This window comes from Vombatus ursinus, unplaced genomic scaffold, assembly GCF_900497805.2.
Source record: "Vombatus ursinus unplaced genomic scaffold, bare-nosed wombat genome assembly UNPS02011916.1, whole genome shotgun sequence".
NCBI lineage: Eukaryota > Metazoa > Chordata > Mammalia > Diprotodontia > Vombatidae > Vombatus > Vombatus ursinus.
The window spans coordinates 1,549,704-1,576,182 of NW_020951694.1; the positions used below are offsets into that span (position 1 = coordinate 1,549,704).

Below are 26,479 nucleotides of genomic sequence, written 5' to 3' on the forward strand. Positions count from 1 at the left end.
AGTCAATATGGTCCTGTGGGATCTTCATTACTATGAATCCTGGTGAGAGGGGAAGTCAATATGGTCTTGTGCGCCACCTAACTGCCCCAGCCACAACCCATCTTGCAGGCACTGTGGCAGTACTGGGTCCTCCAAAACACAGGGCCCATCAAGGGTGTACCCTGGAGATAGTTCTTGAAGAAGGCTCTGGGAAAGAGCAGAAATAGGAAGGGATTTAAGGACTAGAAGAGACAGATGGTTGGGATTGAAGAGAGATTAGGACTATAGATAGAGATGAAAAATGAGTAACTGGATTATAAGATAAAGGCTTGGAATCAAGGTTAAAGATAGGGGTCACTGGCAAAAGTGGAGGAAGAAGCAGGGACGTGGGAGGGACAGAACAAAAGACGAATGGAAACAGATGGAATCAGGTATGAACTGGAGAAGGGAATACATTTTGGGGTGGTTTTGTGGTTAGGACTGGGGTAAGAGCTGAGGCTGGATTGGAACCTGCTCTGTTTCAGGCTACGCGGGTCGTACAGAGCTTCCTGACAACCTGAAGTCCATGTTCCGCCCCATATCCATGGTGGTGCCTGATTCCACTCTCATTGCAGAGATCATTCTGTTTGGGGAAGGTTTTGGCAACTGCAAGGTATCTATGCTCTTGTATTCTTGTGGTCCTTACCTCCCTTTCAACTCTCATTCCCTGGCAGCACCACTCCCTAGGATATCTGGGCTTTGTGGTCACCCCATTCCATGATGTTCGAGGCTTGTGCCTACTATATGTACTTGGAGCAAGGAGGAGAACTCTACTCCATAGTGATACCAAGAATGTTTGACAGGTCTGACCTGGCCTCTCCTCTTAGTATTCTGCCAATAAGTTCCTCCTCAATTAAAAGTTCCAGGAGTAGGGAACTTCACAAGTTTGGATTCGGTCAAAGGGCCACACTTGAGGACCTAGAGGGCCACATGTAGCCTCGAGGCCGCAGGTTCCCCACCCCTGCCCGCCTATACCATTATCTTTCCTTGTGTCATATGTGTCACATCTTCTGGCTGTCTCTCTCCACCCCCTTCCTCCATCCAGATCCTGGCTAAGAAAGTGTACACACTTTACTCACTGGCTGTGCAGCAGCTTTCCAGGCAGGACCACTATGACTTTGGCCTTCGAGCCCTCACCTCTCTCTTGAGATTTGCTGGCAAGAAGCGTCGACTGCAGCCTGATCTGGCTGATGAAGAAGTGAGCCCTGTATACCGATGGCACTTAAGTCTTACCTTACATAGTACTGACCCTAACCCCTCCCTCAGGAGTATCTGTGACTTCCTCTCTGCAGGATTACTCACTCTGTCCCTCTCTTTAGCCCCACTGACCATTGGCCTTTGGTTCCTCGTCTTCTACTTTCTTGTTGCCCTAGCAACCTGAACTTGGCTTCTACTTAATCTCTGTGGTGTTCCCTGAGTCCATACTCATTACAGAGATCACTCTGACCTTTAGATAGCAGGATTTAGTGGGATCTCAGGTTTTTGCTTTCTGAGCATAATGCTCCATCTGCCCTCCTCTTCTAGGTGTTACTGCTTTCCATGAGGGACATGAACATTGCCAAGCTAACCTCAGTGGATGCTCCATTGTTTAATGCAATTGTGCAGGACCTTTTCCCCAACGTTGAGCTTCCTGTCATTGACTATGGCAAGGTATTCTGCCTCATCACACCTTCCTGGGTATGAATAGCACCCCCTACACACACACACACACACACATGAACTAGAACTAGAGGAAAACACTTTCCTGATGGTAATAGCTTCACTGTGTCTCTAGATACGGTGGCCTAAGCCTTAGTGGACCTGTCATGATTTAATGGTCATAGTCCTGATTTCACACACGTTCTATTTTTCTGCCTCTCCTCAGCTTCGTGAGACAATTGAGCTTGAACTTCGGGGGATGGGGCTACAGAACACACCATTCACAATGACCAAGGTTATCCAGTTGTATGAAACCAAGAATTCACGTCATTCCACCATGATTGTGGGCTGCACAGGCAGTGCCAAGACAGTCACCTGGCGTGTTCTGCAAGCATCCATGTCCTCCCTCTGCCGAGCTGGAGAGCCCAACTTCAACATTGTTAGGGTATGGAACTGGAGGAGTGGAACCAAGGGCTCATATCTAGGTAGCAGGAAGACAGTGGAACCTTGAGGGGAGTAGCTATGCTTGGGTCTCAGGATGGGAGCAAGGGCTATGTAAGGAGAGCTAAGGGCTAGGAATTAGAATGCTTGGAGACCAGTCATTCAGTCAATAAACTTAAAAGTCAATAACATCCTACTATGTATTAGGCACTGTGGTAAACAATGGGGATACAAAGAAAGGCAAAAGACATTCAATGCTGTTAAGGAGCTCACAGTCTAATAGGGGAGATAACATGCAAACAATGATGTACAAATAAGCTATATACAGGATAAAGTGGAGATAATCAATAGAGGGAAGAAGGCACCAGAATGAAAAGAGATAGGGAAAGGTTTCCTTATAGACATTAGGATTTTAGCTAGGACTTCAAGGAAGCCAAGAGACAGAGATAATATGTCTAATAAGTGAGTTGAAAATGAAAGAATACCTGAAAAATATTTAAACCAACTCTATTTTTTCCCCAAATCCTCCTGATTTTTTAGGAGTTTCCTTTGAACCCTAAGGCAGTATCTCTAGGAGAACTGTATGGTGAATATGACCTCAACACTAATGAGTGGACAGATGGTGTCTTGTCCAGCGTTATGCGGACTGCCTGTGCTGGTAATGGAAGAAGCTGGGAGCTGAGTACTTTAGCCTCTAGAGGGGAGTGGTTTAGGGACTTCCTACCCGAATCTGGAAACAGAATGGAAGGGACATGCATGGGGCCAGGAAAGCATGTGCTTGTATGCTCCCTTGAGGGGAGTGAATACTAGGTGAAAGACTTTCATCCTCTCTCTCATACCAAGATGAAAAGCCAGATGAGAAGTGGATCCTTTTTGATGGTCCTGTGGACACATTATGGATTGAAAGCATGAACTCTGTAATGGATGACAACAAAGTGCTGACCCTTATCAATGGAGAGCGTATCTCTATGCCTGAGCAGGTATGTAGATGGGATAAAATGCTTGGGACACTGAGAAATAGAAATTTCATGGAAATAAGTAGAAACTTGGAGGTAGAATCCATAGGTCCCAAGAGACAATGGCTTGTACTTAGAGGCAGCATACTTAGATTTTAAAATAATATATATTGAACCCTGATGTTAGAGGCAAGAAGGCTGAGAGTAGGGTATCATGATGATTTGTTACATCCTTAGGTGTCTCTACTGTTTGAAGTGGAGAACTTGGCTGTGGCCTCTCCAGCCACTGTGTCTCGCTGTGGGATGGTGTATACTGATTACCATGACCTGGGATGGAAACCTTATGTTCAGTCCTGGCTGGAGAAGAGACCAAAGGTATGGAAAAAACTGAGGCAAATAAAGAAGACTTGGGAGGTGGAAAGGGTAAGACCATAATCTCTTAACTATTTCCCCCACCTCTAGAGTGAGGTAGAACCACTCCAGCGGATGTTTGACAAATTTGTTAACAAAACGCTGACCTTTAAGAAGGAAAACTGCCAAGAATTGGTCGCTGTCCCTGAATACAGTGGTATCATCTCCCTCTGCAAACTCTTCTCGGCTCTCGCCACACCAGAGAACGGGGTAAGAAGGCAGATCCCCCTATCCACCATGCCTTACTCTAGTAAAGGTTTGTCAGGGGAAGCTTCCTTGGGTGGGGAGGTGTAGCTGGGAGCTAAATTGGGAAGGGAAGGGAGAGGTCTTTGGTAGACAGAGAGAGGAGAGAAAGGTATTGCTGGTGGAAAAGAATGGCCTTTACAAAAACAGAGAGACAGGAGTGAACAAAATCAAGTATGGGAGATAGTGAGATTAGTTTGGCTGGAGTAATGAAATTATGAAAGGAAGATGTTTTAAAAGGAGAGTCTGTAATGGGAGATCAGGAAGCCAGACTAAGGAATTTATTGTGAATGTTGTTGGGCTTTGGGTATCAGTTTAATGGGGATCTGGCATTTGCCATGACCACTTGAGAGAGTGTCCATCTCATGCATGCGCAGATATCTTCAGATTGCTAAAATGGTGTCATCCATATGGAAGATGCCAGAGACCTCATTCCAAAGAGACTTGTGTGGACTGGAGCACGCCTAAACATTTTGTATTTGTCTACCTCCTGGTTGGGAGGAGCTTTATTTCCGTTGGTGGTGTAACCAGAACTGTCTGCATCTTCAAAATGGCCTGAGTTGAATTAGCACTAGCTTGGGTTTTTGCTAAATTCATGTTTCAGGCATTGAGGTGAACTCCTTTACTCACAGTAATAGTGCTACCATATGGTTTGGGTGGAGGATCTTACAGCTTCCTCTCTCCTCCCCACCAGGGCCATATTGGTTTCCCCCTCCCCCCCCCAAAAAAGGGTAATACTGAGAGTGAAGATGCTAACTCTCTCCCTGGCCATTTTGAAGATGCTGACAATTATAGCTATGCAACCAATGAAAATAGTTCCTCTCAACCACATGGTTGGTCAACAGAAAATCTTTACTTTCTCTAGTCCTCATGCTTCTCCCAAAAGCAGGTCCCTAGTGTCTTCCACATGGATGGTACCATCTTGACAAACGATATCTGCACATGTGCCAGACAGATGCTATCTCAGGTGATCTGAGTATGCACCAGACCCTCATCACACAGGATATATGGTCCCCATTTTCCTCTCTCCCTATATGATCTGTAGTTGTTCATGATGGGGAGGGAATCTTTCTGCTGTTAACCACATGCTTCCCTCAAGGCTAATAGGTTTCATTAGTCATAGCTTTGGAAGCTAGTTATTTTCTACTCCTCCCCTTCCCCAGTCTCTGCAGTGGATATTCTGGGAGTTCCTGCATTTTAGTAAGATCTTTAGTGGCAGCAGTTTTTTTCCTTTCATATCATAAACATTATTATGATATAAAAATATCATGAACATTCCCAAGTGGGTGTTGCAGTTCCCTCATTCTATAGTATGCAAGGTGTTAGCAGTTATTCTTTCTCAAAGGATTCCTCAAGAGAACTCAGTCAGTGAGCCAGTAAGCACTTATTAAGCACCTACTGTGTTCTAGAAACAGTTACTATTTACATTTACTCTGGGCCTGGAGGGCCCAAAAAATAACCATTAAGTAGTGCTTGGGCAGGGACCTAATGTTGTCTAAACTAGGAGATCAGGTTTGAATTGGGTTTAAGGCTTGGTTTTTGGGAAAGAAATCTAGCCAGTAAACCCAAAGTTAACTAGGTAGCTTTCTATCACCAAAATTTACCTTCCTTTGGGCAGAACACCCTCAGGTAAGGGGAGAGGAGAGGAAAGGAGAGGATGAGCTGAGTTTCCCAACTGGAATTGGCCATCTGGGTCCCCATTCAGGCAGCTCAGACTACTCAAAGGTTGTGTTTTTTCCTTTGTTCTCGAAGAGGACCATGATATCACGGAGATGATGACGTGACTTGCAGTTGACTTTGATTTGAGTGAGGGAGGGCTTTGCAAAGTCACCAGCCTCACTTTCACCTCCAGACCCATCTGGGTCCAGTGGCCAGATATCAATCAGGAGAACTGGAGATGGCCCAGGATGCAGTGGGAGACCTTGGCCCTCACTTTGAGTGAGGCAATGATCATTCAGTGAGCCAAGAGATGGCCCCTTTAAAAAAAAAATCAAACTGTGAGAAAAGACCCTCAGTGTTGTTGGCCAAAAAAGACTTGGCTTACTTTTGAGGTGATGAGGGCCAGTATCAGGGTGGTAGCAGTATCAGAGGGAAGGGGAGGGGTATTTGAGAGATGTTGCAAAGGTGAAATTGACAGGCCTCGGCAGCAGATTGGAAGTGGGCATATGATTTCCCCCAATCCTATGCCGCCACCTTCCCAGTATTGGCTGAGAAATTCACCCAGGTCAATTGTGTAGAAGGCAGTGCTCATTACTAAGCCTTAGTGAGCCCCTACATACATTGGATAATGAGGAGTCATTTGGAGCTTCCTGAGCTGGGGAAGCGAGTATATTTTAGGGAATAAGTAAAGTTTCAGGCAAGATGAAATCCAGGATTATAGATAGATGAAGCAATATGTTCTCCACTCTGCCTAATATTTTCTTTCATACATCCTCTAGACAGCTTACGTAATAGGTATAATACATATACATTTTCTGGCTGGTTAGCTTAGATATACATGCACATCTACGTGGATATACATGTGTATCTACATTGATATACATGCGTATCTACATAAATATACATGCATCTCTACGTATCCATTGTCTGGCTGGTTACTTAGTTGGCTAGAGAATAGTACATATGAGACAAAGTTGAGGGTTTTTGTCTTGTCACCTTAGTTCTGTCCCTTGACCGTTGACTATACCCCCAGTCCTGCCTGGTTAGCTATGTCACAAATGTTGGTTAAAAGGGAATCTAAGTGAGAATGTGTGAATGATAGTGCATTCTCGTTTTCTAGCAAATCACCAAACAGTGTTCTAGTGGCTGAATGGTTTAGTGTTAAGAGACTCTGGAGACCTGGGTTCAAATCCTGGCTTGTTAGCTACTTGACCATGGGCTAATCACCACTCTGATCCTCTGTTTCCTCATTTATAAAATAGAGATATTACTATTTACACTTCCTACTTTACAAGATTGTTGTGAAGAACACTTTGTGAACCTTAAAATAACATATAAATGTGGTTCGTATTATTGTGGGCTAAAAGAATCCTATCTACATACAAAGGACACAACATATTCATTGGATTCATTGGATTGGAGTCATATTGGACAGGGGACTCAGGACTAAGGTCCTGGTATCAGAGCATATTCTCAGTTGCAAGAAGTGTTAGATGCATCAGTCTAGAACTCACAGCTGTATGGTTTTACAAAGAGAACCTGGAAAGGAAGGAAACCTCTATATCTATGTGACATTCTGTTCTTTCAGAGGTTGTTAGGTTAGGCAGGTCACCTTATAATCCCCCATGTCTCTAACACCATTTCCTTCCTCCTAGGTAAACCCAGCTGATGGTGACAACTATACCACAATGGTGGAGATGAACTTTATATTCAGTCTTATTTGGTCAGTGTGTGCATCTGTGGATGAGGAAAGCCGCAAGAAGATAGACAGTTTCCTCCGGGAACTTGAGGGATCCTTTCCCAATAAGGTCAACAAACCCAAGAACCCAAATGCCTGTTTCAAAACATTCAGTTCTCCCTTCTCTGCACCCCACCTAGACCCCTCATATATGCCTCACTTATAAGACTGCTTGAGAAGCAAGTGTCTGACCTAGCTTTCAGCTTTGTCTTTCTTTGATCCCATCGTCTTCGAATTAGAATATGAGCCCTAAAACTGAACATGGGAATGCTGGGGAGAGGGTTTTAGACCTGACAGATAGCCTCTCTTTGGTTTCTAGGACACAGTGTTTGAGTACTTTGTGGACCCCAAGATGAAGAATTGGATGACATTTGAGGAAAAGTTGCCCAAGAGTTGGCGATATCCCCCAAAGTAAGGGCAGGCTATGGGATAGGTTGGGAAGGGCAAGACCTAGAGAGAAAATGTGTTGACTAACAGCAAAGCTCAGGGACTAGAGAAGAGTGGTGGTTCCAAGGAGGCACATCTTGAAACCCAAAATGGGCTCTCTGGATTAAAGACATAATTCTGGGGCTCTACTTGGGGGGTGAGCTTAGTGATGTAGGGGCTAGGGCCTGGAAACGAGTGAAATAAAGAGAGAAGTGGAATCAGAGTCTCAAACTAATTTCCTCCTTTCCAGTGCCCCCTTCTATAAGATCATGGTGCCCACTGTGGACACTGTCCGATACAACTACTTGGTGAGTACCCTCGTAGCCAGCCAAAACCCGATCCTGCTAGTTGGTCCTGTGGGCACAGGCAAGACATCCATTGCTCAAAGTGTCCTGCAGGCCCTGCCCACCAGCCAGTGGGCTGTGCTCACTGTCAACATGTCTGCTCAGGTTAGTGGAAAACCCAGGCAATCTAATTTAATTTACTAATTAAATTAATTTACTAATTTACTAATTGCTTAGTATATTTGAGTCATTCTGCTAAATACTGGGAGTACAGAGATGAAAAATCACACAGTCACTGACCTCAAACTTACAGTCTAATTAAGAAAAGAATTCATGTTAGAATGAGATAAATGCATAGGAAAGGTCCTCAAGATCTCCAAGCTCTTATTTTCCTCAGAGACTTAGACCTATCAGCCCTTGCATCTCCTCTGCACCAATACCCTAGTTTTCTTCTCTGTTTGGCACCCCAGTCCTCTATCCCAAGCTTTTCCCACAGACCACATCCAACAATGTGCAAAGCATCATTGAAAGCCGTGTGGAGAAGCGAACAAAGGGTGTATATGTACCATTTGGAGGCAAGAGCATGATCACCTTCATGGATGACCTGAACATGCCAGCCAAGGACACATTCGGCTCTCAGCCACCCTTAGAGCTAATACGTCTCTGGATTGATTATGGCTTCTGGTATGACCGGGGAAAACAGACCATTAAGCATATCAGAGTGAGTATCCTAGAACCTTGATGCTAATGCCTCCCACTCTCCCCCATCCCTCCAGTCTCTGCTCCATCCCCAGAACTCCACTGTTAAGCTCCTTAGCTCCTGTTCCTCTCCCATGCCCTCAGAATATCCCTTTCTAAGACCTAAGTATCTGCCCCTTAAGCTATTAACTCTCTCCCCTGAGAGACCAAGGAACCCTAATCTTCAGCTTTCACTCTCTTCCCAGTTCTGTCACTCTAAACTATTTCTCCAATCACTATTCTCCTCCCAGAATTGTCTTCCCCATTCCTGCCAATTATCCAAGGGTCCTTTATCTCCTGCTTTGATACTTCTTTTGCCCTGTTAGCTACCTCCCATCATCTGGGTGGTCAACTCCAAGGTAACAGGTAGAATTATCCACTTGCTAACTAAACACAAATGAAGAATGGACCTCCTTCTATTCGAAGACCCAGGCATCTTACCTTCTGTTCCTCCTTTTCTTCCATAGTATTGAGACTCAACTTCCTTTTTCTTATTTTTTCAAGTTAATTAATTAATTAATTAATTTTTAGTTTTCAACATTCACTTCCATAAGATTTTGAGTTCTAAATTTTCTCCCCCTCCCTCCTCTTCCTCCCAGGACGGCATGCAATCTGATATAGGCTCTACATATACATTCATATTAAACATATTTTCATATCAACTTCCTTTTTCTTCCCTCACGCAACATAGGAAAATTGACTTCGTCCTAGCTCTCTCTAGCATCCAAGTTCAAATACTCATATACTAGCTCCCCTTTCTTCATTTTGTTCTCCCTTCATATTTCATTACTCTTTCATATTCCCAGTCTGTCTCTTCCCTTCCGGTCCCTCTCTGACTTCCTCCCCTACAACCCCTTTTTCCTTTCCTTTTCTTACTTCTTTCCTTCCTCCCCCATTCCCAAAGTCTGTCTCTCTCATACACCCTCCCTCTGCCTTCATCTTTCCTACACCAGGACATGTTCCTGATGGCTGCCATGGGACCTCCAGGGGGCGGAAGGACAGTCATCTCCTCAAGGCTTCAGAGTAGATTTCATCTCATCAACATGACTTTCCCCACAGTGAGGGAGTTTTTGGAGTCTTGGGGTGAGGGTGGGGAGGGGAACAGACCTGAGGGGGGAAAGAAAAGATGAAGTGCTAAATTGTTACAGCCTATTGGAAGCAGCTGGCAGGAGGAGACCCTTGAGCCCTGTTGTTAGTGGAGAATGAAAGCCGGACCAAAAACCAACTGAGAAAGAATGAGTTGTGTGCTGGGACTTATAGTGTAGGAGGGTTTGGACTGTTTGCCTGATGGACTCTGTAGTGCTCTGAAGCTACCCTTAAGGGCTTCGTGCTGGGAGCTGTTCAGGGATCTGTAGTCCCAGGAGAAGGGAGGGGTCCCCTTGAACCACCCTTTAGCACCAGTGATCATAGATAGGTTCAGAGATAGAGAGCTGGAAGGGATTGGAGAAGCCACCTAGTGTTACCCCATCATTTTGAGTGATATGCCCAAGGTCACCAGGTAACATGTAGCAGAGACAGCTTTGGAAACCAGGTCTCCTGACTCCAAGTCCAAAACTATGTAAATCACTATTCTGTGATGAGATGGGGGATCCTAGGAAGACTGGGGAAGGTAAGAACAGGAAGACTGGGAACAAGAAGATCAGACATCTGGGGAAAGGAGGGCCCAACGAATCAATATTCTGTGTCTTTAGGAATCCCAGATTCTCCGTATCTTTGGTACCATGATCAATCAGAAGCTTCAGGACTTTGAGGAAGAGGTAAAGCCCATTGGGAATGTGGTGACTGAAGCCACCTTAGAAGTTTACAACACTGTGGTACAACATTTCCTTCCCACACCTGCTAAGATTCACTACCTCTTCAACCTTCGAGATATTTCTAAGGTGAAAATCAGCCTACCCCTCTTAAAATGTGGCTCTGCCTGTTCAGCATTCGCATCAGACCCATTAAAGTGGACCAATCCAACCCAAAGATCTCCTCTTCCACTGTGCTCTAGAGGACTGAACTCAGTTTATCCCATCCCTTTTTCCTTCCTGTTCCAGTACTTATCCCTAGAAGCAACTAGGTGAGATAATATTTGTAAAATGCTTTACAAATCTTAAACCAGCTCCCTGTCTATTTTGTGTTTCTAATCCCAGTTGGCCATTTTTGAGGCAGCTAGGTGGTGCAGTGTATTGAGCATTGGTCCGCAGGTCAGGAAGACCTGAGCTCAAACCTAGCCTCAGGCACTTACTAGCTGTGTGACCCTGATCAAGTCACTTAACCTTTGTCTGCCCTCAACTATGAAATGGGGATAATAATAGGATCTACCTCCCAGGGTTTTTGTGAGGATCAAATGAAATAATATGTTAAAAGTGCTTAGCACAGTGACTGGCACACAGCTGGCACTTAATAAATGTTTGATCCATATATCCCCATCCCCCCAATAGGTATTCCAGGGCATGCTTAGAGCCGACAAGGCCTTCCATGATACCAAGGCCAGCATCACCCGACTCTGGATACATGAGTGTTTCAGGTGAGATATTCCATACCTAAATCCAGCCCAAGTCTTCCTCAGCTCTAGCCCTGGCCCCCCAATTCTAGCCTTGTTCTTTCTATCACATCTGTGTCCTTCTCTAAATCCCTATTCCCTAATATCTCTACACCTTTATTCCTTTCCCCATCCCTACTCTACTCCCCATATCTTACTGTTCCCAGGTCTTATTCCACCCTCACCTGCTTTTATGCTTTTGCACAAGACATGCCCCAGTGCCTAGAATGGAAATCCCTGTCCTATCTCTATCTATTGAAATTGTTTCTTTCCTTCAAGGCTCAGGTCAGGTGCCACTTCCTCTAGGAAGCCTCCCCTGATCCTCCTCCCTAGTTAGAAGTAATGCCTCTTTATATCTCTTAGGCCACACAACCTTTTCCATGCACTTAATTTCTAATAGTTATTTGTGTACATTTCATCTCTCCTTACTAGATTATAAACTCCTTAAGGATATTTTTATTTTTTGTATCTGCAGCACCTAGCACAGTGTCCTGCAATTTAATTATCCCCCGTTTCTATCTTATTCTTAACCCGCCCCCCATCTTCTGACTCCTTCCCAACAGAGTGTTCTCTGATCGACTGGTGGATACAATAGACACTGAGGCCTTTGTGAGCATCCTGAATGAAAAACTTGGAACTTTCTTTGACCTCACCTACCATAACCTTTGTCCTAACAAGCACCCACCCATCTTTGGTGAGTTTGGAGTCTATGGGTGCTGGAATTTTGAGGGGACACAAGGATCAGAGTGAAAGCTGGGGACTATATTCTATACCTTTCAGTCTTGGAGTAGTAGCTGAGGGGAGGGGAGGGGAGGACCAGGCACTGAGGTTCTGCTTTCCCTTTGCTTAGGGGATTTCATGAGGGAGCCCAAGGTATATGAAGACCTAGTTGATCTGACATTACTGAAGACAGCCATGGAGACTGCACTAGATGAGTACAACTTGTCCCCTGGGGTTGTGCAAATACAGCTGGTGCTGTTCCGCGAGGCCATTGAACACAGTGAGCTTTCCCCTTTTCCATCCTTATCATGCAGGGAAAGGGGGTTTCCTTCTGTTCATCCCCCTAACTAGAGTCCATAAACTTCTATCCTCTTCCTGGCCCTGTGTTGCTTTGGAGGGCAGAAGTTAGTTTTTTCATTGAAAATAGGACCTAGTGATCATAGTAAACTCCCCAGTTGGTCAAAAAAAGTATTTTTGAAGGGGCTGGGAACTAGCTGCTGTATTGCTCTGGATGAGGAGAGAAGAGTAGGAACCTGAGTCTCTGAAAATTCTACACATAGTAATATGGTATCTGGAGAATGAGCCCTTTCATATTTGAGCAGGTGACCTTCTTTGCCCTGAGAGCTTAAGTCTTGCCCTACCTAATTCTCTTGGTGGTATCTACACCAGAGTCAGGCACTCCTTTTTCTAGGATGAGACACTGAGAATTTAACAGTTATTGAATGTGTGGTCCTGCTATGTAAAATCTCTTTCAACATCCTCACAGTCACACGGATAGTTCGGGTCATCGGACAGCCTCGAGGTAACATGCTATTGGTGGGAATTGGAGGCAGTGGGCGCCAGAGCCTTGCCCGTTTGGCATCCTTTATCTGCGACTACATTACCTTCCAAATTGAAGTTACCAAGTATTACCGAAAGCAGGAGTTCCGGGACGGTGAGGCTGCTCAGTAGTTGAGTCTTGGAAATAAGAAAGACCTCGGGCTTGAGGTTGCCTGGTTTCTTGAGGGGAAGTAGGAGCTAGACTGAGCATTGTTGGGAACTGGGCAAACAGGTGATACCTTCAACCCTGAGTTAGATAAGGGCAGAGTAAAGAGAACCAGAAGCTGCTAGGAGGAGGGGGTAGAATTCTGGGTCCCAGAAAAGAAATAAAGGTAAATCTGTCGCTTTTTCTGTCCTCTACTGACCTGTGATTTGGGGCCCTCTCTATTACTAGATTCTCTGTCACCATAGAGCTAGGTCATGGTGGAAGACTGAGAATGGTGTGTTGTAATCTCTCCCTTTTGCTTCCTTCCCATGCACAGATATCAAGAGTCTCTACTACCAGGCTGGGGTAGAAATGAAGGCCACCTCCTTCCTTTTTGTGGACACACAGATTGCTGATGAGTCATTCCTGGAGGACATTAATAACATTCTCAGTTCGGGCGAGGTCCCCAACCTCTACAAAAGTGATGAGTTTGAAGAGGTGTTAACCTATTCCCCGTTTCCTACCAGCCAAACCCACCTCCCCCACATACACCTGACCCTACAATAAATAAAGCCCCAGCAGGGCCATATTTTAGGTTGCCAGGCTGTTCTTTCTCATCCCCTTTTCCTGAAAGAGACTGTTCCCCTGCTGCCTCACTGGAATCTGCACCACTTTGCTTTCTTCCCGGCTTCCTTGGTGCCTGCCCTTCTGACTCTATCATGGCTTCTCCTCTAGATCCAGAAACAGATCATAGACCAGGCAAAGCAGGATCAGGTGCCTGAGACCTCAGACAGTCTCTTTGCCTACCTCATTGAACGTGTGAGGAACAATTTGCATATTGTGCTTTGCTTCAGCCCTGTGGGGGATCCCTTCAGGTGAGTCCCATTCACGTCCTTTCTGTGAGTCTCATACCCTCTCTTTGAGGACCTTCCCTTGATTCCCTGCTTTCTCTTGAGACCTGCTTGCTTTGTCCCTGGCTCTTCTGGCACATCTCTTTCCCTCAAATAGGCTTCATCATCTTTCAGGATCATTAGATTCTTAGGAGCACCAGAAGCTGGGAAGGAGAGAGTTGAGTGAAGGTCTGGGGCTGAGGTTGGAATGGGAGGGATGATTTAAGAGAGTGTGGTCCTCAAAATAAGCAAAGACTGGGAAAGAGAACTAGAGGCCTGAAGACTGTATATGTGCCTGGTTACCTCAGGGAAATGGCTACATGTATGTACATGTGTAAAGCCAGGTACTAGGAGAATAACCAAGGGTTGGGGAAGCCAGGGTTGGACCTTTTAGTTGGGTTATACTGCCCCTTACCCTTAGGAACTGGATCAGACAATACCCAGCCCTGGTGAACTGTACAACTATCAACTGGTTCTCTGAGTGGCCCCGTGAGGCCCTGCTGGAGGTGGCTGAGAAATACCTCATGGGTGTGGACCTTGGGACTGAGGAAAATGTGAGAACTCTTTTACTTATAATAGCATCTCTGACTACCTCTGTCCCTTCCTCCACTTCTAGCCCCTGTTGTCCTTCCTCCTTCAGTTTTCCCATCCTTCCTGTCCCCCCTCACATCTTGCCCCTACTGCCCTTAGATCCACAAGAAGGTTGCCAAGATTTTCGTTACTATGCACTGGTCGGTGGCCCGCTACTCCCAGAAAATGCTGCTGGAGCTTCGAAGACACAACTATGTCACCCCCACCAACTACCTGGAGCTCGTTTCTGGATACAAAAAGTATGAAGACATGGGGCAGTTAAAAGGATCTGTATATGTGAGACAGGAAATTGTCAGAAATGTTGTGAGAAATACTGAGGAACAGAGGGGCCAGAGAGTTTGGGAGATGGTGGACCATGGTGGATTGAGGAAGGGGATGGGGGAGGTTCAGTTCTTTAGCTCATGACAGAAAGAAAGAGATCAAGATTCATAATCTTTTAAAAAATTCATTCATTCATTTATCAATTTATTTTTGACATTCATTTAAAAAAATTTGAGTTCCAAATTCTCTCCCCTTCCTCCAGCATCTTCCCTACCCATTGAAAAAGAAAATATATGATACTCATTATACAAGTGAAGTCATGTGAAACGTGTTTCCATATTAGCCATGTTGCCAAAAAACAAAAACAAAAACAAGAAAAATAGAGAGTGAAAAAAGTACGCTTCACTCTGCACTCAGAAAGTTCGTCAGTTTTCTCTCTGAAAGTGGATTAGCATTTTTTGTCAGCCTCCTAATCTTCTAATGTGTTCCTCAGTTTTGACCCCGCTCCAGCATTTGACTGGCTGTTTCCATTCTCTGGACCTACGTTTCATAGTCTCTTTCAGACTGTGAGACACCTTTGAAAATCAGAATTTACCCAGCTGCTTTCCACCTCCATATCCAACTGTCTGCCTATCTAATTCCTGTCTCCAGCTGAATATGTTGTATCTATCTTATGTAACAACTCTGACACTTAATAGCTGTGTGACGTTGGGCAAATCACCTAACCCCTCTGAAACTGTTTTCTTATCTATATAGTGAAGAATCTGTTTGCATTACCTACATCATGAGCAAAGTATATTTTAAACCATGAAGTGCTACAGAAATGAGTTGTTATCCCATTCATTTAACATTTATTAGATCAGTACTATCAGTGATAGGACAGTAAATACTGTGCTTGATATGGATAAACGTATTAAATAAAGGCTCTGAACTTGAGGTCGTTAATAAATGTGGAAAGATTTGTTTTTTTTTTTTTTAATGAATAAAAGATAGTATATAGTATTTCAGATTCACAGAGCTAGGAAGTCCCTTAGAGGTCACCTGGTCCAATCTGTACCTTCACAGGTTAGAGGACATTAACAACGTTCTCAGTCCCCCCAGTTACCTCACTGGATGGTAACTTGATTTTCCCCCAGCTTCCTTGATGCCTGCCCTCCCTACCTTCTGACTCTGCCCTGGCTTCTTCCCTACTATCCCCAGCAAGTGGTCCTCTAGTCTCTACTTGAAGACCTTCAATAATCAGGAACTCACCACCTCTTGAGGCCCCCTATTCCATTCTTGGACTCCCTAGTTGTTAGTTTTTTTTTTCATACATGAAACTAAGATTTGCATCTTTTCAAATTCTACCCCAGTGTTGCCAATTCAGTGATGGGGAAGGACAAATCCCAGTACTTGAAGACAATTTATGATCCCTTAAGTTTTTCCTTCTCCTTCTTTCTCTAAACATTCCCAGGCTAATAATGAAACAGCTTCTCATTTTCCAGGTACATACATACATACATGTCATCCACCTTGCCTCTTTACCTTAAAGACCTCCAGGCCTTTTCATCTGCCCTACAGCTGAATCCTCCTAGATGTGTTGTCTCCCCTAATTAGACTGAACTCCTTGAGAGCAGTGATTGTCTTGCTTTTCTATTAATATCCCTAGTACTTAGCATAAAAGCTTAACAAATTCCATTCCAGACACATCTAAATGTAATTCTAGTTTTAGTACTCATGGTGCTTTAGTACTTTTGTTCATAAAACAGCCTCATGCACCTCTCAGAGAAGGCATGGCTTTTGGACTTAGGTATGGACTTGGAATAACTAATTAAGTGCCAAGTAAGTCATGCAGACAGGTAAGTGTGCTGTAAGAGTTCAGAAAAAGGTGAGATCACTGTGGGTTGGAGTGGTCGTGGGAGGTAGGTTTCAGAGAGGAAGTGGATGGGATGGGTAGGACTTAGAAGGTAGAAAGGAAAAGGAAGGGTATTATGGACAATAGTTGATTAGACCAGCCGGGGTAAAGCAGAGGCTTCATGGCATTATCTGTAGTCACTTAACCACTCTGGGCCACAGTTTCTTCATTTGTAAAAGTTGGACTGGATGACCTAAGAACACCCTTAGACCTATAAGGTCCCTGTATCTCTAATACGCTATGATTCTGTTTCCAGTTGTGTAGGACCTTGGAATACCATGCTAAGGATTTCAGGCTGTAGTTAATGGAGAGATTTTTTAAAAAATTTTGAGCAAGAATGTTCAGGATCAAAATAGTATTCTAAGAAAATTAATCCAGTGGTGCTCAAGGTAGATTGAAAAGCATAGATTCAGAGGCTATGGTAGTAATGTAGTCATAATGTGATAATCCAGGTCTGAATTGATGAGATGGCAATAGAAATGGAAAGAAAGTAACAAATTCAAGTAACATACCCATCAAAGAATTGATGGGAGTTGATGCCTGACTATGGATGGAGAAGGAAGAGTCAAGACAGGAAGGTTTTGAGAACGAACGATGGATACTATTGAATAAAATAGATACATGCACTCCCAGGCATCCTCATGCCTTTATTCACCATATTTAATGCTATGTCTACTTTTCCCACCTGACATCCCAAAATTGGTAGAGAGGGCTGAGGAAACCCAGAACATTATTACACAGTAAGAGTATCTTTAGGATACCCTGAAGTGGTTTGACGGGCTGGTGGGGAAATAGTGCTTTGGATCCAATCACCTCTCTGAAATTCATATTGGCTGAAGGCAAGAAATACCAGCTTCCTGGTCCCTTTTTCTCTGAGATCCCAACCCTAGCTTGTCACTAGATCCTTTCAGGGGGGACAAGCTCCCTCTTAAGACCATAACCCTCCTCTGCTCCTTAGATTGCTGGCAGAGAAGAAGCGGGAACTATTAGACCAAGCTAATAAGCTTCGAACTGGGCTGTTTAAGATCGATGAAACTCGGGAGAAGGTGCAAGTGATGTCATTGGAGCTTGAAGAGGCCAAGCAAAAAGTGGCAGAGTTCCAGAAACAGTGTGAAGAATACCTGGTTATCATTGTGCAGCAGAAGCGAGAAGCTGATGAGCAGCAAAAGGTTTGGAAAGGGCAATTGCCCCTGCCCCTACCCCTCCAATTCAGCTTAGAGCATGTTTAGAGCTGGCTATTTACCTGACTGCAGAGATAAGTAAGGTATGATCTCAGTTCCTTTAAGTAGGAAAGGTAGGATAAGCCCATAAATAATTAGTCATATTCAAATTAAAAATAAGTGCATAAGAGAGGTACAGAGTACAATAAGAGTCCAGTGAAGGGAAGTATTGCTTTTGGTTGGAGAAGTCTTATTCCTAGGGCATCCTGATGAAAAGGAACACTATTTCCTGGGTTTGCATAGGCTTCACTTTTGAATCCTCTTCAGGAATTTGTGATATGGATGGCTTGGCCTATAATAGGAGCCCTTTCTTGGAACATGGGTCCTTGTGGAAGTTTGGTGGGGTTAGGTTGAGAGGGGAACTCATCAATTAAGGGTCTGCACCGTGTGATGGAGAGTCCCCTTACTATCTGCCTTGAAGCCCTCCCTTGTACCTTTTGAAACTCACAGAGTTGCCTGGACACTTTCATCTTGGAATGGAATCCCAATTCCAACCCATTTGGGGTACCTTAGGAAAGAACAAACACAAAGAAGACAGAGGCAATCTATGTGTTTGTGTCTATGGAAAAGACCAGGTGGGAGCCAGGGCAATTTCTCCTTTGTTGCACATTCTCTCAAATTCTTTGCCTGCCTAACTACCTTAACAGCTTGGAGAAGGGGGTAGAGCCAAGAGCCTTGCTTTTTCCCTACCGCTAGGCTGTGACAGCTAATAGTGAGAAGATTGCAGTGGAGGAAGTCAAGTGCAAAGCACTGGCAGAAAATGCCCAGAAGGACCTGGAGGAGGCATTGCCTGCACTGGAGGAAGCCATGAGGGTACCCAGGAGTGTGTTTGGGAGGGAAAAAAAAAAACTTGGGGTGGGGGTGGGGCAAAGGGTGGCTATTGCTAATACTCCCTGTTACAGACCTCAGCAGCACTGCCCCAAGTCTAGTCCTTGAGTGAGTATGAGTGGTGGAGCCCTCAGCTAGGTCCCACCCAATGAACCCTGCCTGCTGAGCTGATCTTTACTTCTTAGGCTTTAGAATCTCTGAATAAGAAGGACATTGGAGAGATCAAATCATATGGACGGCCACCCACCCAAGTGGAAACAGTGATGCAAGCTGTTATGATCCTTCGTGGAAATGAGCCCACCTGGGCAGAGGCCAAAAGGCAGCTAGGTAAAGGGGAAGGCCAAAGGTTGCTGAAAGCATGGTTTGAAGTGGAGGTTGCTTGAGTAAGAGCAGAAGGATGATCCCTTGATAAGGGTCCATCAGTCAACTATCATTTATCACCTATTTACTATGCTCCAAGCATGGGAGACAACATGTTAACAACTATGTACAAATAAGCTATATATAGGAAAGATTGGAGATAATCAACAGAGGGAAGGCCCTAGGATTAAGGGGGATCAGGAAAGGCTTCTTAGAAAAGGTAGGACTTTAGCTAGCTGAGACTTGAAGGGAAGCTAGGAAGCAGAGATGATGAAGATAAGAGTACCAGGCATAGGGGACAGCCAGTGAAAATGGAGGGTGGTTTGTGCCAGGAGAAGCAAGGAGGCCAGTGCCACTGGATTGCAGAGTATGTGGAGTGAATAAAGTGTAAGAAGATTGGAAAGGTAGGAGGAGGCCAGGTTATGGAGGGCTTTAATAGCCAAACAGAGGATTTTATATTTTATACCAGGAGCAATAGGGGAGCCAATGGAATTGATTGAATAGGGAGGTGACATGATCATTGTGCTTTTGGAAGATCAATTTGATATCTGAGTAGAAGATGGAAAATAGTGGGGAGAGATTTGAAGCAGAGAGACAAAACAGCAGGCTGTTAGGGTAGTTCAGGTGTGAGGTGACAAGGGCCTGCACCAGAGTGGTGGCAGTGTTGGAGAGGGGAGCATATAGGAAAGATGTTACAAAGATAGAAACTATGAGACTTGAAAACTGATTAGATATGGAGTGGGGGCAAGGGGAAGAGGGAGAAGAGCACTGAGAGTGACAGAGGTACTGATCCCAGAGCAAAGGTCACCATGTCCAGGCTTTGGGGGTGGAGGGGGGAGCATGCGTTGGACCAGATCCTCTGGCCAAAATTCCTTCATCCCAAAGGGGAGCAAAACTTCATCAAGTCGCTGATCAACTTTGACAAAGACAACATCTCGGATAAAGTGCTGAAGAAGATTGGAGCATTTTGTGCCCAGCCTGACTTTCAGCCTGACATCATAGGCCGAGTCTCTCTTGCTGCCAGATCTCTCTGCATGTGGGTCCGGGCCATGGAGGTGAAGTCAAGGCTGGGGAAGAGGAGGGGGAAAGAGAGAGGCTGGAGGGAGAAGAAAGGGTTGGGGGAAGAGAGAACTGGGAGAAGTAAAGACAGGGAAAAAGAGGAATGAGCAGCGGGTGTGTAAGCAGGGATGTTCCCCAACCTGATTGCTTTCTTCAGCTGTATGGGCGTCTCTATCGAGTGGTGGAACCTAAGAGGGCACGAATGAATGCTGCCCTGGCCCAGCTACAGGAGAAGCAAGCAGCACTAGCTGAAGCCCAGGAGAAGCTTCGGGAGGTTAGGCTTTCACTACAACTCTCCTCACCTTCCTCCACAAAGGCGTCTTCTCCCCACCTAATCCCCATTTGCCCCACAGCCTACCACGATGTATCCCTGCCTCTGCCCCCACATCCCTAGTGTGGATCCATCTCTGATCTAGGTTGTCCCAGCACACTGAGCATCGGGATGCTAAGGAGAGTCAAGAAGGGATCTCCATTGGTGGGATTTCCAGGGATTAATTCAGGAGTTACCCATGGGTAATCCAATAGATAATTATTATTACATCAAAATGGAAGAGCTGGGAACCTCCTTAGGAGTTATTTACACTTAGTTAGGAGACTCTTCACCAATCCTGGCAGTCAGATACATTGACTTCCGATCTTCCTGACAAATGTAGATCATGGAATGATTGGCACTGGCAAGGACCTTCGACCTCACGAAGTACAACTCATTTTATAGATGATGAAATTAAAGCCCAGAGGTGAAGTGATTGCCAGAGGCCACAGGGCTATTCATGGGCTCGGTGATTCTGACTCCAAAGCCAATGTTTTTTTGAGGATACAACACTGTCTCAAAAGTTTCTTCCTATCCTTTCCTACCCCGGATGCCTGAACAACTGGGAGTATGATGATCTCCACTGGCATTCTGATCACATCTCTGCTGATGGGCTCAATTGGGTCTTTAAGGGGCAAATGAAAAGAAAGGATGAAAAAAATTCAGGCCATTCATGATGAGCTCCTTCACCTTTTTTCTTCATCTTTAAATCCCTTGATATTATCTCCCTTTGTATTCTCCATTCCCCAGTCTCTTATCAATATAAGACTATATAATAAAAGAAGGTGGTCCTTCTTCTTGTCAAGATCAGCCCATCAACATGTGCCTTTGATTCTATCCCTTGCTGCCTTCTCCAGCAAATTTCTTCTTCAGTCACATACCATCCTGCTCCTCTAATCTTAAATCTCTTTTGATCTACTGGTTCCTTCCTTGCTGCATTTAAATATGGCCAGTTTCTCCCATTCTAAAAAAAATCTTCACTAGACAACACCGCCCCCCCCAAGGCATTGTCTCATATCTTTCCTCCTTTGACCAAACTCTTGGAGAAATCTCTCTGTACTTACTACCTTCACTTCTCTCTTCTCACTCCCCAGCCCTTTGCAGACTGTCTCATTTAGCTGAGACTGCACACTAACAATCTTTTTTTTTTTTTTTTACATTTTAAGTAATATTTTTCCCAATTACATGTTAAAACAATTTTTAACATTTTTTAAAGTTTTGAGTTTCAGATTCTATCTCTTCCTCCCCACCACAGCAAGCAACCCGCCAACTATCTCTTAATGGACAAAACGGATGGTCTTTTCCCATTCTTCATCTTTATGGACCTCTCTGCTGCGTTTGACGCTATTGACCACCCTCCCTGTCTTCTCACAGATTCTCTCTCCTCTAGGTTTTTGTGACCCTATTGTTTCCTGTTTCTCTTCCTGCTTGTCTCACCACTTCTTCTCACTCTCCATTATGCTCCTTAATTGTAGATGTCCACTAAGGCTCTGTTTCCGGGGCCCTCTTCACTTCTCTCTCTGTACATTCTTGGTAACTTCATCAGCTCCCACGGGTTGAATTATCATCTCTATGAAAGTGACATACTATGTATCCAATCCCAGTTGCTACCCCGAGCTTTAGTTCCACATCACTAGCTGCCTATCAGACATTTATTTCAAATTGGATGTCCTAGAGACATCTCAAACTCAACGTGTCTGAAACGAAACTCATTAGCTTTTCCCCCCCAAAATTACTCCTCTCCCAAACTTTTCTATTGAACCATTCCTCCAGTCTCCCAGGTTTGTGACCTCAGAGTTACTCTCAGCTCCTCCCTTCTCCTCATCCTAGCTCTAAGTGATACAGTGGATAGAGCACTGGGCCTGGAGTCAGGAAGATCTCAGTGCAAATCCAGCCTCAGAATGTGACCCTGAGCAAATCACCTGACCTCTTTTGGCTTCAGTTTCCTCACCTATAAGATGGGGATAGTAATAGCACCTACCTCATTATCAAATGAGATAATATTTGTAAAAGGCTTAGCATAGTACCTGGCACCTAGTTGGTGCTACATAAATGCTTATTCTCTTCCTTTCCCCTTCCCCTTTAATTATTTTGTATATTCAGTATATAGTAATATATTCAGAGGGCCATATGAATAGAACGTAAGTTCTTTAAGGGCTAGAAATGTTTTTATCTTGACTTGTAGCTCGACTGCCTAGTATTGCGTCTGAAACATAATAGGTAATTATGTTTGTTGATTGACTGAGTGAGTGAACTCAAGGGTGCAAATCACAATGCAACTTCTCATAGAACTTCAAAAGACTGTTGATGATGGCTGGATCACTAGAGGCTTTTTCCCTTTAAGGTTAATCCCCCCTATCCTCACCTCCCACACACACACAAAAAGAAAAGAATCTTGAGGGATCTGGGATCGTGTTTCACATCATCATGGCTCATGTTTAGATGTCTGCTGTGCCTCCCCCAGGTGGCTGAAAAGCTGGAGACGCTAAAGAAACAATACGATGAGAAATTGACACAGAAGGAAGAGCTCCGGAAGAAGTCAGAGGAGATGGAGGTGAAACTGGAACGGGCCGGGATGCTGGTGTCTGGGCTGGCAGGCGAGAAAGCACGATGGGAGGAAACTGTACAGGTAAGGTGGTCCTTGACCAGTGACCACAGGGACCCCCATGATGCTAGCTGGAGTCTTGAGCTTAGGAGAATCCTCAAGTTAGAGTAAGAAAATGGGAGTAGGGAGAACCCTCATTTCACTTGGGTGAAGAGTTGGGGGAATCTCGTGGACAAGAACACTCACATGTTTAAAAAGCTGTCTTAGGTTTGTGGAAGGATGTGCCAATCAAGATGTACTAAAGCATGTATGTTCCAGGTACAGAATACTGTAGACTAAATGCTGAAATGAGTAGAAAAAAATAGGCATCCCATTCAATTCAATTCAACAAACCCTTATTGGACACTTACTCTTTGCAAAGCACTTGATTCTGGAGGTACAGAAATGAAAAATTGCATAACCCTCGCCCTCAAGAAGCTTACTAGAGGGGATAAAGCATGTTCAAATAAATGTGACTGTAAAATAGAATGTAGGTTCCTTAAGGGCTAGAAATGTTTGGTTTTGGCTTTCCTATTCATAGTACCTAACTCAGCACCTGGTACGCAGTAGGCACTTAACAAATGCTTTTAAGTTGAAAGGCAGCAAAATCCCATTTATTAAGCACCTACTCAATGCAGAACATTGTGGCTTGGTGCTGAAGGAGATACAAAGTTCAGACAAGACGTGTCTTTTCTCAAGGAGCTCACAATCTAATGCAGGAGGATAATACCAATGATTAAAGCTAATAACCATGATACACAGTATCATATGAGGGGTGATCCAAAGTACCTTAAAAAAAATTTGAAAGGAAGGGTCTAGTAAGAGAGACAGAACTTTCAGAATATAAACATAAAAATATGGAGGGGAATTTCTAAACTAGTGTTGGTGAGCATTATATACTGTGGTTGAATAGTTTTAGAGTAACTGAATAAAGGCTACAGTTTACAAGGATTTGAGAAGATGAGAAAACACTAAATAATCATTATCTTTTTTCTTGTTCTTTTTGACATCTTAAGGTGGGAAAATAATAGTTGACAGTATTTTCTACAAGTAAACACTTTAAATATTAAAAAAAATGTTGAGGAGGTTCTTGTAGTCTTTCTGACTAGACAGTTTGCAGAGAATGCTTTCATACCTTTAATGCCTCCCTATGTTCTCCTAAGGGCCTTGAAGAGGATCTGGGCTACCTTGTAGGAGACTGTCTTTTGGCAGCTGCCTTCCTGTCCTACATGGGTCCGTTCCTGACCAATTATCGTGATGAGATTGTTTCCTATATCTGGGTCAGAAAGGTGAGCAGGATGTTTTGGGGAATATAGATTCTAAAAATGATTCATTGAAATTTTTGAGCTCCAACTTTGAGGATGGGGATATAACTTCGAGGGAGAATGGGGAGCATAAGGAGGCAGAGGAGAATATAGGGGGTCATGAATTTGGATCTGGTGATTGAGATATCAGGGTCTCCTTTGCACAGATCCGAGAGCTGCAAGTCCCTTGCTCACCTGGATTTACCTTCGACAGCTTCCTCTCTGACCCCACCAAGGTCCGAGACTGGAACATCCAAGGGTTGCCTTCTGATAATTTCTCCACTGAGAATGGCATTATTGTCACTCGTGGCAACAGGTAAGGGGGATTGGCGAGGTAAGGAGGAGGTCCAAAAGCTGTTTCAGGGGCTGGCTTGCTTCAACTCAGGTAAATTGAACCTGTCTTCCTTCTCCAGGTGGGCATTGATGATTGACCCCCAGGGTCAGGCCCTGAAGTGGATCAAGAACATGGAGGGCAGCCAGGTAGATGGGCAGGGCCTGCCCATGTCCCTTCCCCTCCTGGTTGACCTCAGCTATTTAAGCCCTCTAAATCAGTAGTGTCAAACTCAAATAGAAATAAAAAAAAACAAACCACCACAAATTAGCATTATCTACCTAGTATAGTATTTTTATTGATTTTGTTAAACATTTCCCAATTATATTTTAATCTGGTTTGGGAATTTGACACCTCTGCTCTAAATGAAATAATTTCCTACTTGACCAAACTTCATTCCCTTTCCTGTGGCCCTGTCCCTTAGTCTATCTTCTGTCTTTTGTGATGGAGCACCTTTCCCTCACCTCTTCCTTATTTTCAGGGGTTAAAGATCATTGACCTACAGATGAGGGATTACCTTCGTATCCTAGAAGGGGCCATCCAGAATGGAAATCCAGTGCTTTTGCAGAATGTACAGGAGTACCTGGATCCCACACTCTCTCCTGTCCTCAACAAGTCTGTCACCCGAATTGGTTAGGCCCAAGATAATGGGTGGAGTGGTGAGGTTGGGAACAAGAGGGAGAGGAAGCTGATTTCCTTATTGTCTTCTTTACTTAACTTTTATCTCTTTAGTTGGTCATGGTTGGGATTTGGGGCCTGGATATGAAGCCTCAAGCAAGAGGTTCTCTGTCCTGTTCTTTTGGTTGGTGGGCCATCAAGGAGAGGGTCAATCACAGTGGAAGCTGGAGCCCAGGCTTAACCTTGCTATGGGTTTAGGGGGCAAGCTGCTGATGCGCCTAGGAGACAAAGAGGTGGACTACAACCCTGATTTTCGCTTCTATATCACCACCAAAATGTCCAACCCCCACTACAGTCCAGAGACCTCAGCCAAAACTACCATTGTCAATTTTGCTGTCAAGGAACAGGTAAAAGTTGGGCGTAGAAGAAGGCAGTGACTTGACTGGATTTTTTGGGGAGAGTGTGGGAGAATAGGGGTGGTACCCACAGAGAGATGAAAAGTGGAATGGAGAGTCTGTGGAGGAAGGGGTTTAATGGGATACCTGCCCTGAATCTATGTGCGCTCAGGGCCTTGAAGCCCAGCTACTGGGGATTGTGGTGCGGAAGGAGCGACCTGAGCTTGAGGAGCAGAAGGATTCCTTGGTCATCAACATAGCTGCTGGCAAGAGGAAAATCAAAGAACTGGAGGATGAGATCCTCAGGTAAGACTCCTAAAACCATCCTGATACAAGAGACTCTCCCCAGAACGATGAGCCAGACGCCTCACAGAACGGCTGAACATTTCAGTCTCCTCCCCCACTTCTTCCTCTCTCCAGTCCCTGACTGGAGATTCCTACAAGAAAGTAGCTCTCTTGGGGCAGCTGGGGGGCACAGTGGCTAGAGCACCAGCCCTGAAGTCAGGAGGACCTGAGTTCAAATCAGCTCTCAGACCAGATACTTGACACTTACTAGCTGTGTGACCCTGGGCAAGTCACTTAAACCCAATTGCCTTAAAAAAGAAGAAGAAGGTAGCTCTCATCAGCTCCAGGGGTAGGCGCTAGCTGCCTGCTTTGAGGAGAGTTGATCATTCCAGAGGCTGTTGGGAGTCTGTGGTGGAGGGAGGTGAGTGGGGTCCAAAGGGCCAGATCACCACTGCCCATTGGGTTCTTTCTGCCCCTTCTCCCACGTGCTCTTTGATCTCCTCTGCAGGCTGCTGAATGAAGCCACGGGGTCTCTGTTGGATGATGTACAGCTGGTCAACACCCTGCAGACTTCTAAGATGACAGCCATTGAAGTGACCGAGCAGCTGGAGACCAGTGAGACCACAGAGATCAATATCGACATCGCCCGTGAGGTTTGCCAAGTGCCCAGAGAGTGATGGGAGAAGAGGCGGGAGGCCAGGACTCTATGCCAGGCTTTGCAACTATTTGTCTGCTCTTGGGCAAATCATTTCCCTTCTCTCAGATTCAAGTTTCCTGTCTGTAAAA

At 44.7% G+C, this 26,479-nt stretch overlaps 1 protein-coding gene across 1 annotated transcript in view; it reads left to right on the plus strand.

Moving 5' to 3' along the window:
* The window catches only part of DNAH2 (dynein axonemal heavy chain 2), a 123,877-nt gene that overhangs the window by 81,307 nt on the left and 16,091 nt on the right, over positions 1–26,479 (plus strand). Inside the window, exons 39-73 of the mRNA XM_027857034.1 lie at positions 504–631; positions 1,064–1,216; positions 1,543–1,668; positions 1,883–2,101; positions 2,638–2,755; positions 2,941–3,077; positions 3,291–3,428; positions 3,516–3,674; positions 7,022–7,174; positions 7,424–7,515; positions 7,781–7,979; positions 8,311–8,535; positions 9,506–9,610; positions 10,244–10,432; positions 10,979–11,064; positions 11,643–11,773; positions 11,930–12,079; positions 12,566–12,733; positions 13,101–13,261; positions 13,499–13,638; positions 14,075–14,207; positions 14,344–14,483; positions 17,358–17,568; positions 18,316–18,432; positions 18,633–18,774; positions 19,693–19,862; positions 20,024–20,140; positions 22,641–22,805; positions 23,924–24,049; positions 24,232–24,380; positions 24,478–24,544; positions 24,877–25,027; positions 25,272–25,420; positions 25,581–25,714; positions 26,202–26,346. Coding sequence (XP_027712835.1) covers positions 504–631; positions 1,064–1,216; positions 1,543–1,668; positions 1,883–2,101; positions 2,638–2,755; positions 2,941–3,077; positions 3,291–3,428; positions 3,516–3,674; positions 7,022–7,174; positions 7,424–7,515; positions 7,781–7,979; positions 8,311–8,535; positions 9,506–9,610; positions 10,244–10,432; positions 10,979–11,064; positions 11,643–11,773; positions 11,930–12,079; positions 12,566–12,733; positions 13,101–13,261; positions 13,499–13,638; positions 14,075–14,207; positions 14,344–14,483; positions 17,358–17,568; positions 18,316–18,432; positions 18,633–18,774; positions 19,693–19,862; positions 20,024–20,140; positions 22,641–22,805; positions 23,924–24,049; positions 24,232–24,380; positions 24,478–24,544; positions 24,877–25,027; positions 25,272–25,420; positions 25,581–25,714; positions 26,202–26,346 — 5,093 coding nt within the window. The remainder of the gene's footprint in view (positions 1–503; positions 632–1,063; positions 1,217–1,542; positions 1,669–1,882; positions 2,102–2,637; positions 2,756–2,940; positions 3,078–3,290; positions 3,429–3,515; positions 3,675–7,021; positions 7,175–7,423; positions 7,516–7,780; positions 7,980–8,310; positions 8,536–9,505; positions 9,611–10,243; positions 10,433–10,978; positions 11,065–11,642; positions 11,774–11,929; positions 12,080–12,565; positions 12,734–13,100; positions 13,262–13,498; positions 13,639–14,074; positions 14,208–14,343; positions 14,484–17,357; positions 17,569–18,315; positions 18,433–18,632; positions 18,775–19,692; positions 19,863–20,023; positions 20,141–22,640; positions 22,806–23,923; positions 24,050–24,231; positions 24,381–24,477; positions 24,545–24,876; positions 25,028–25,271; positions 25,421–25,580; positions 25,715–26,201; positions 26,347–26,479) is intronic.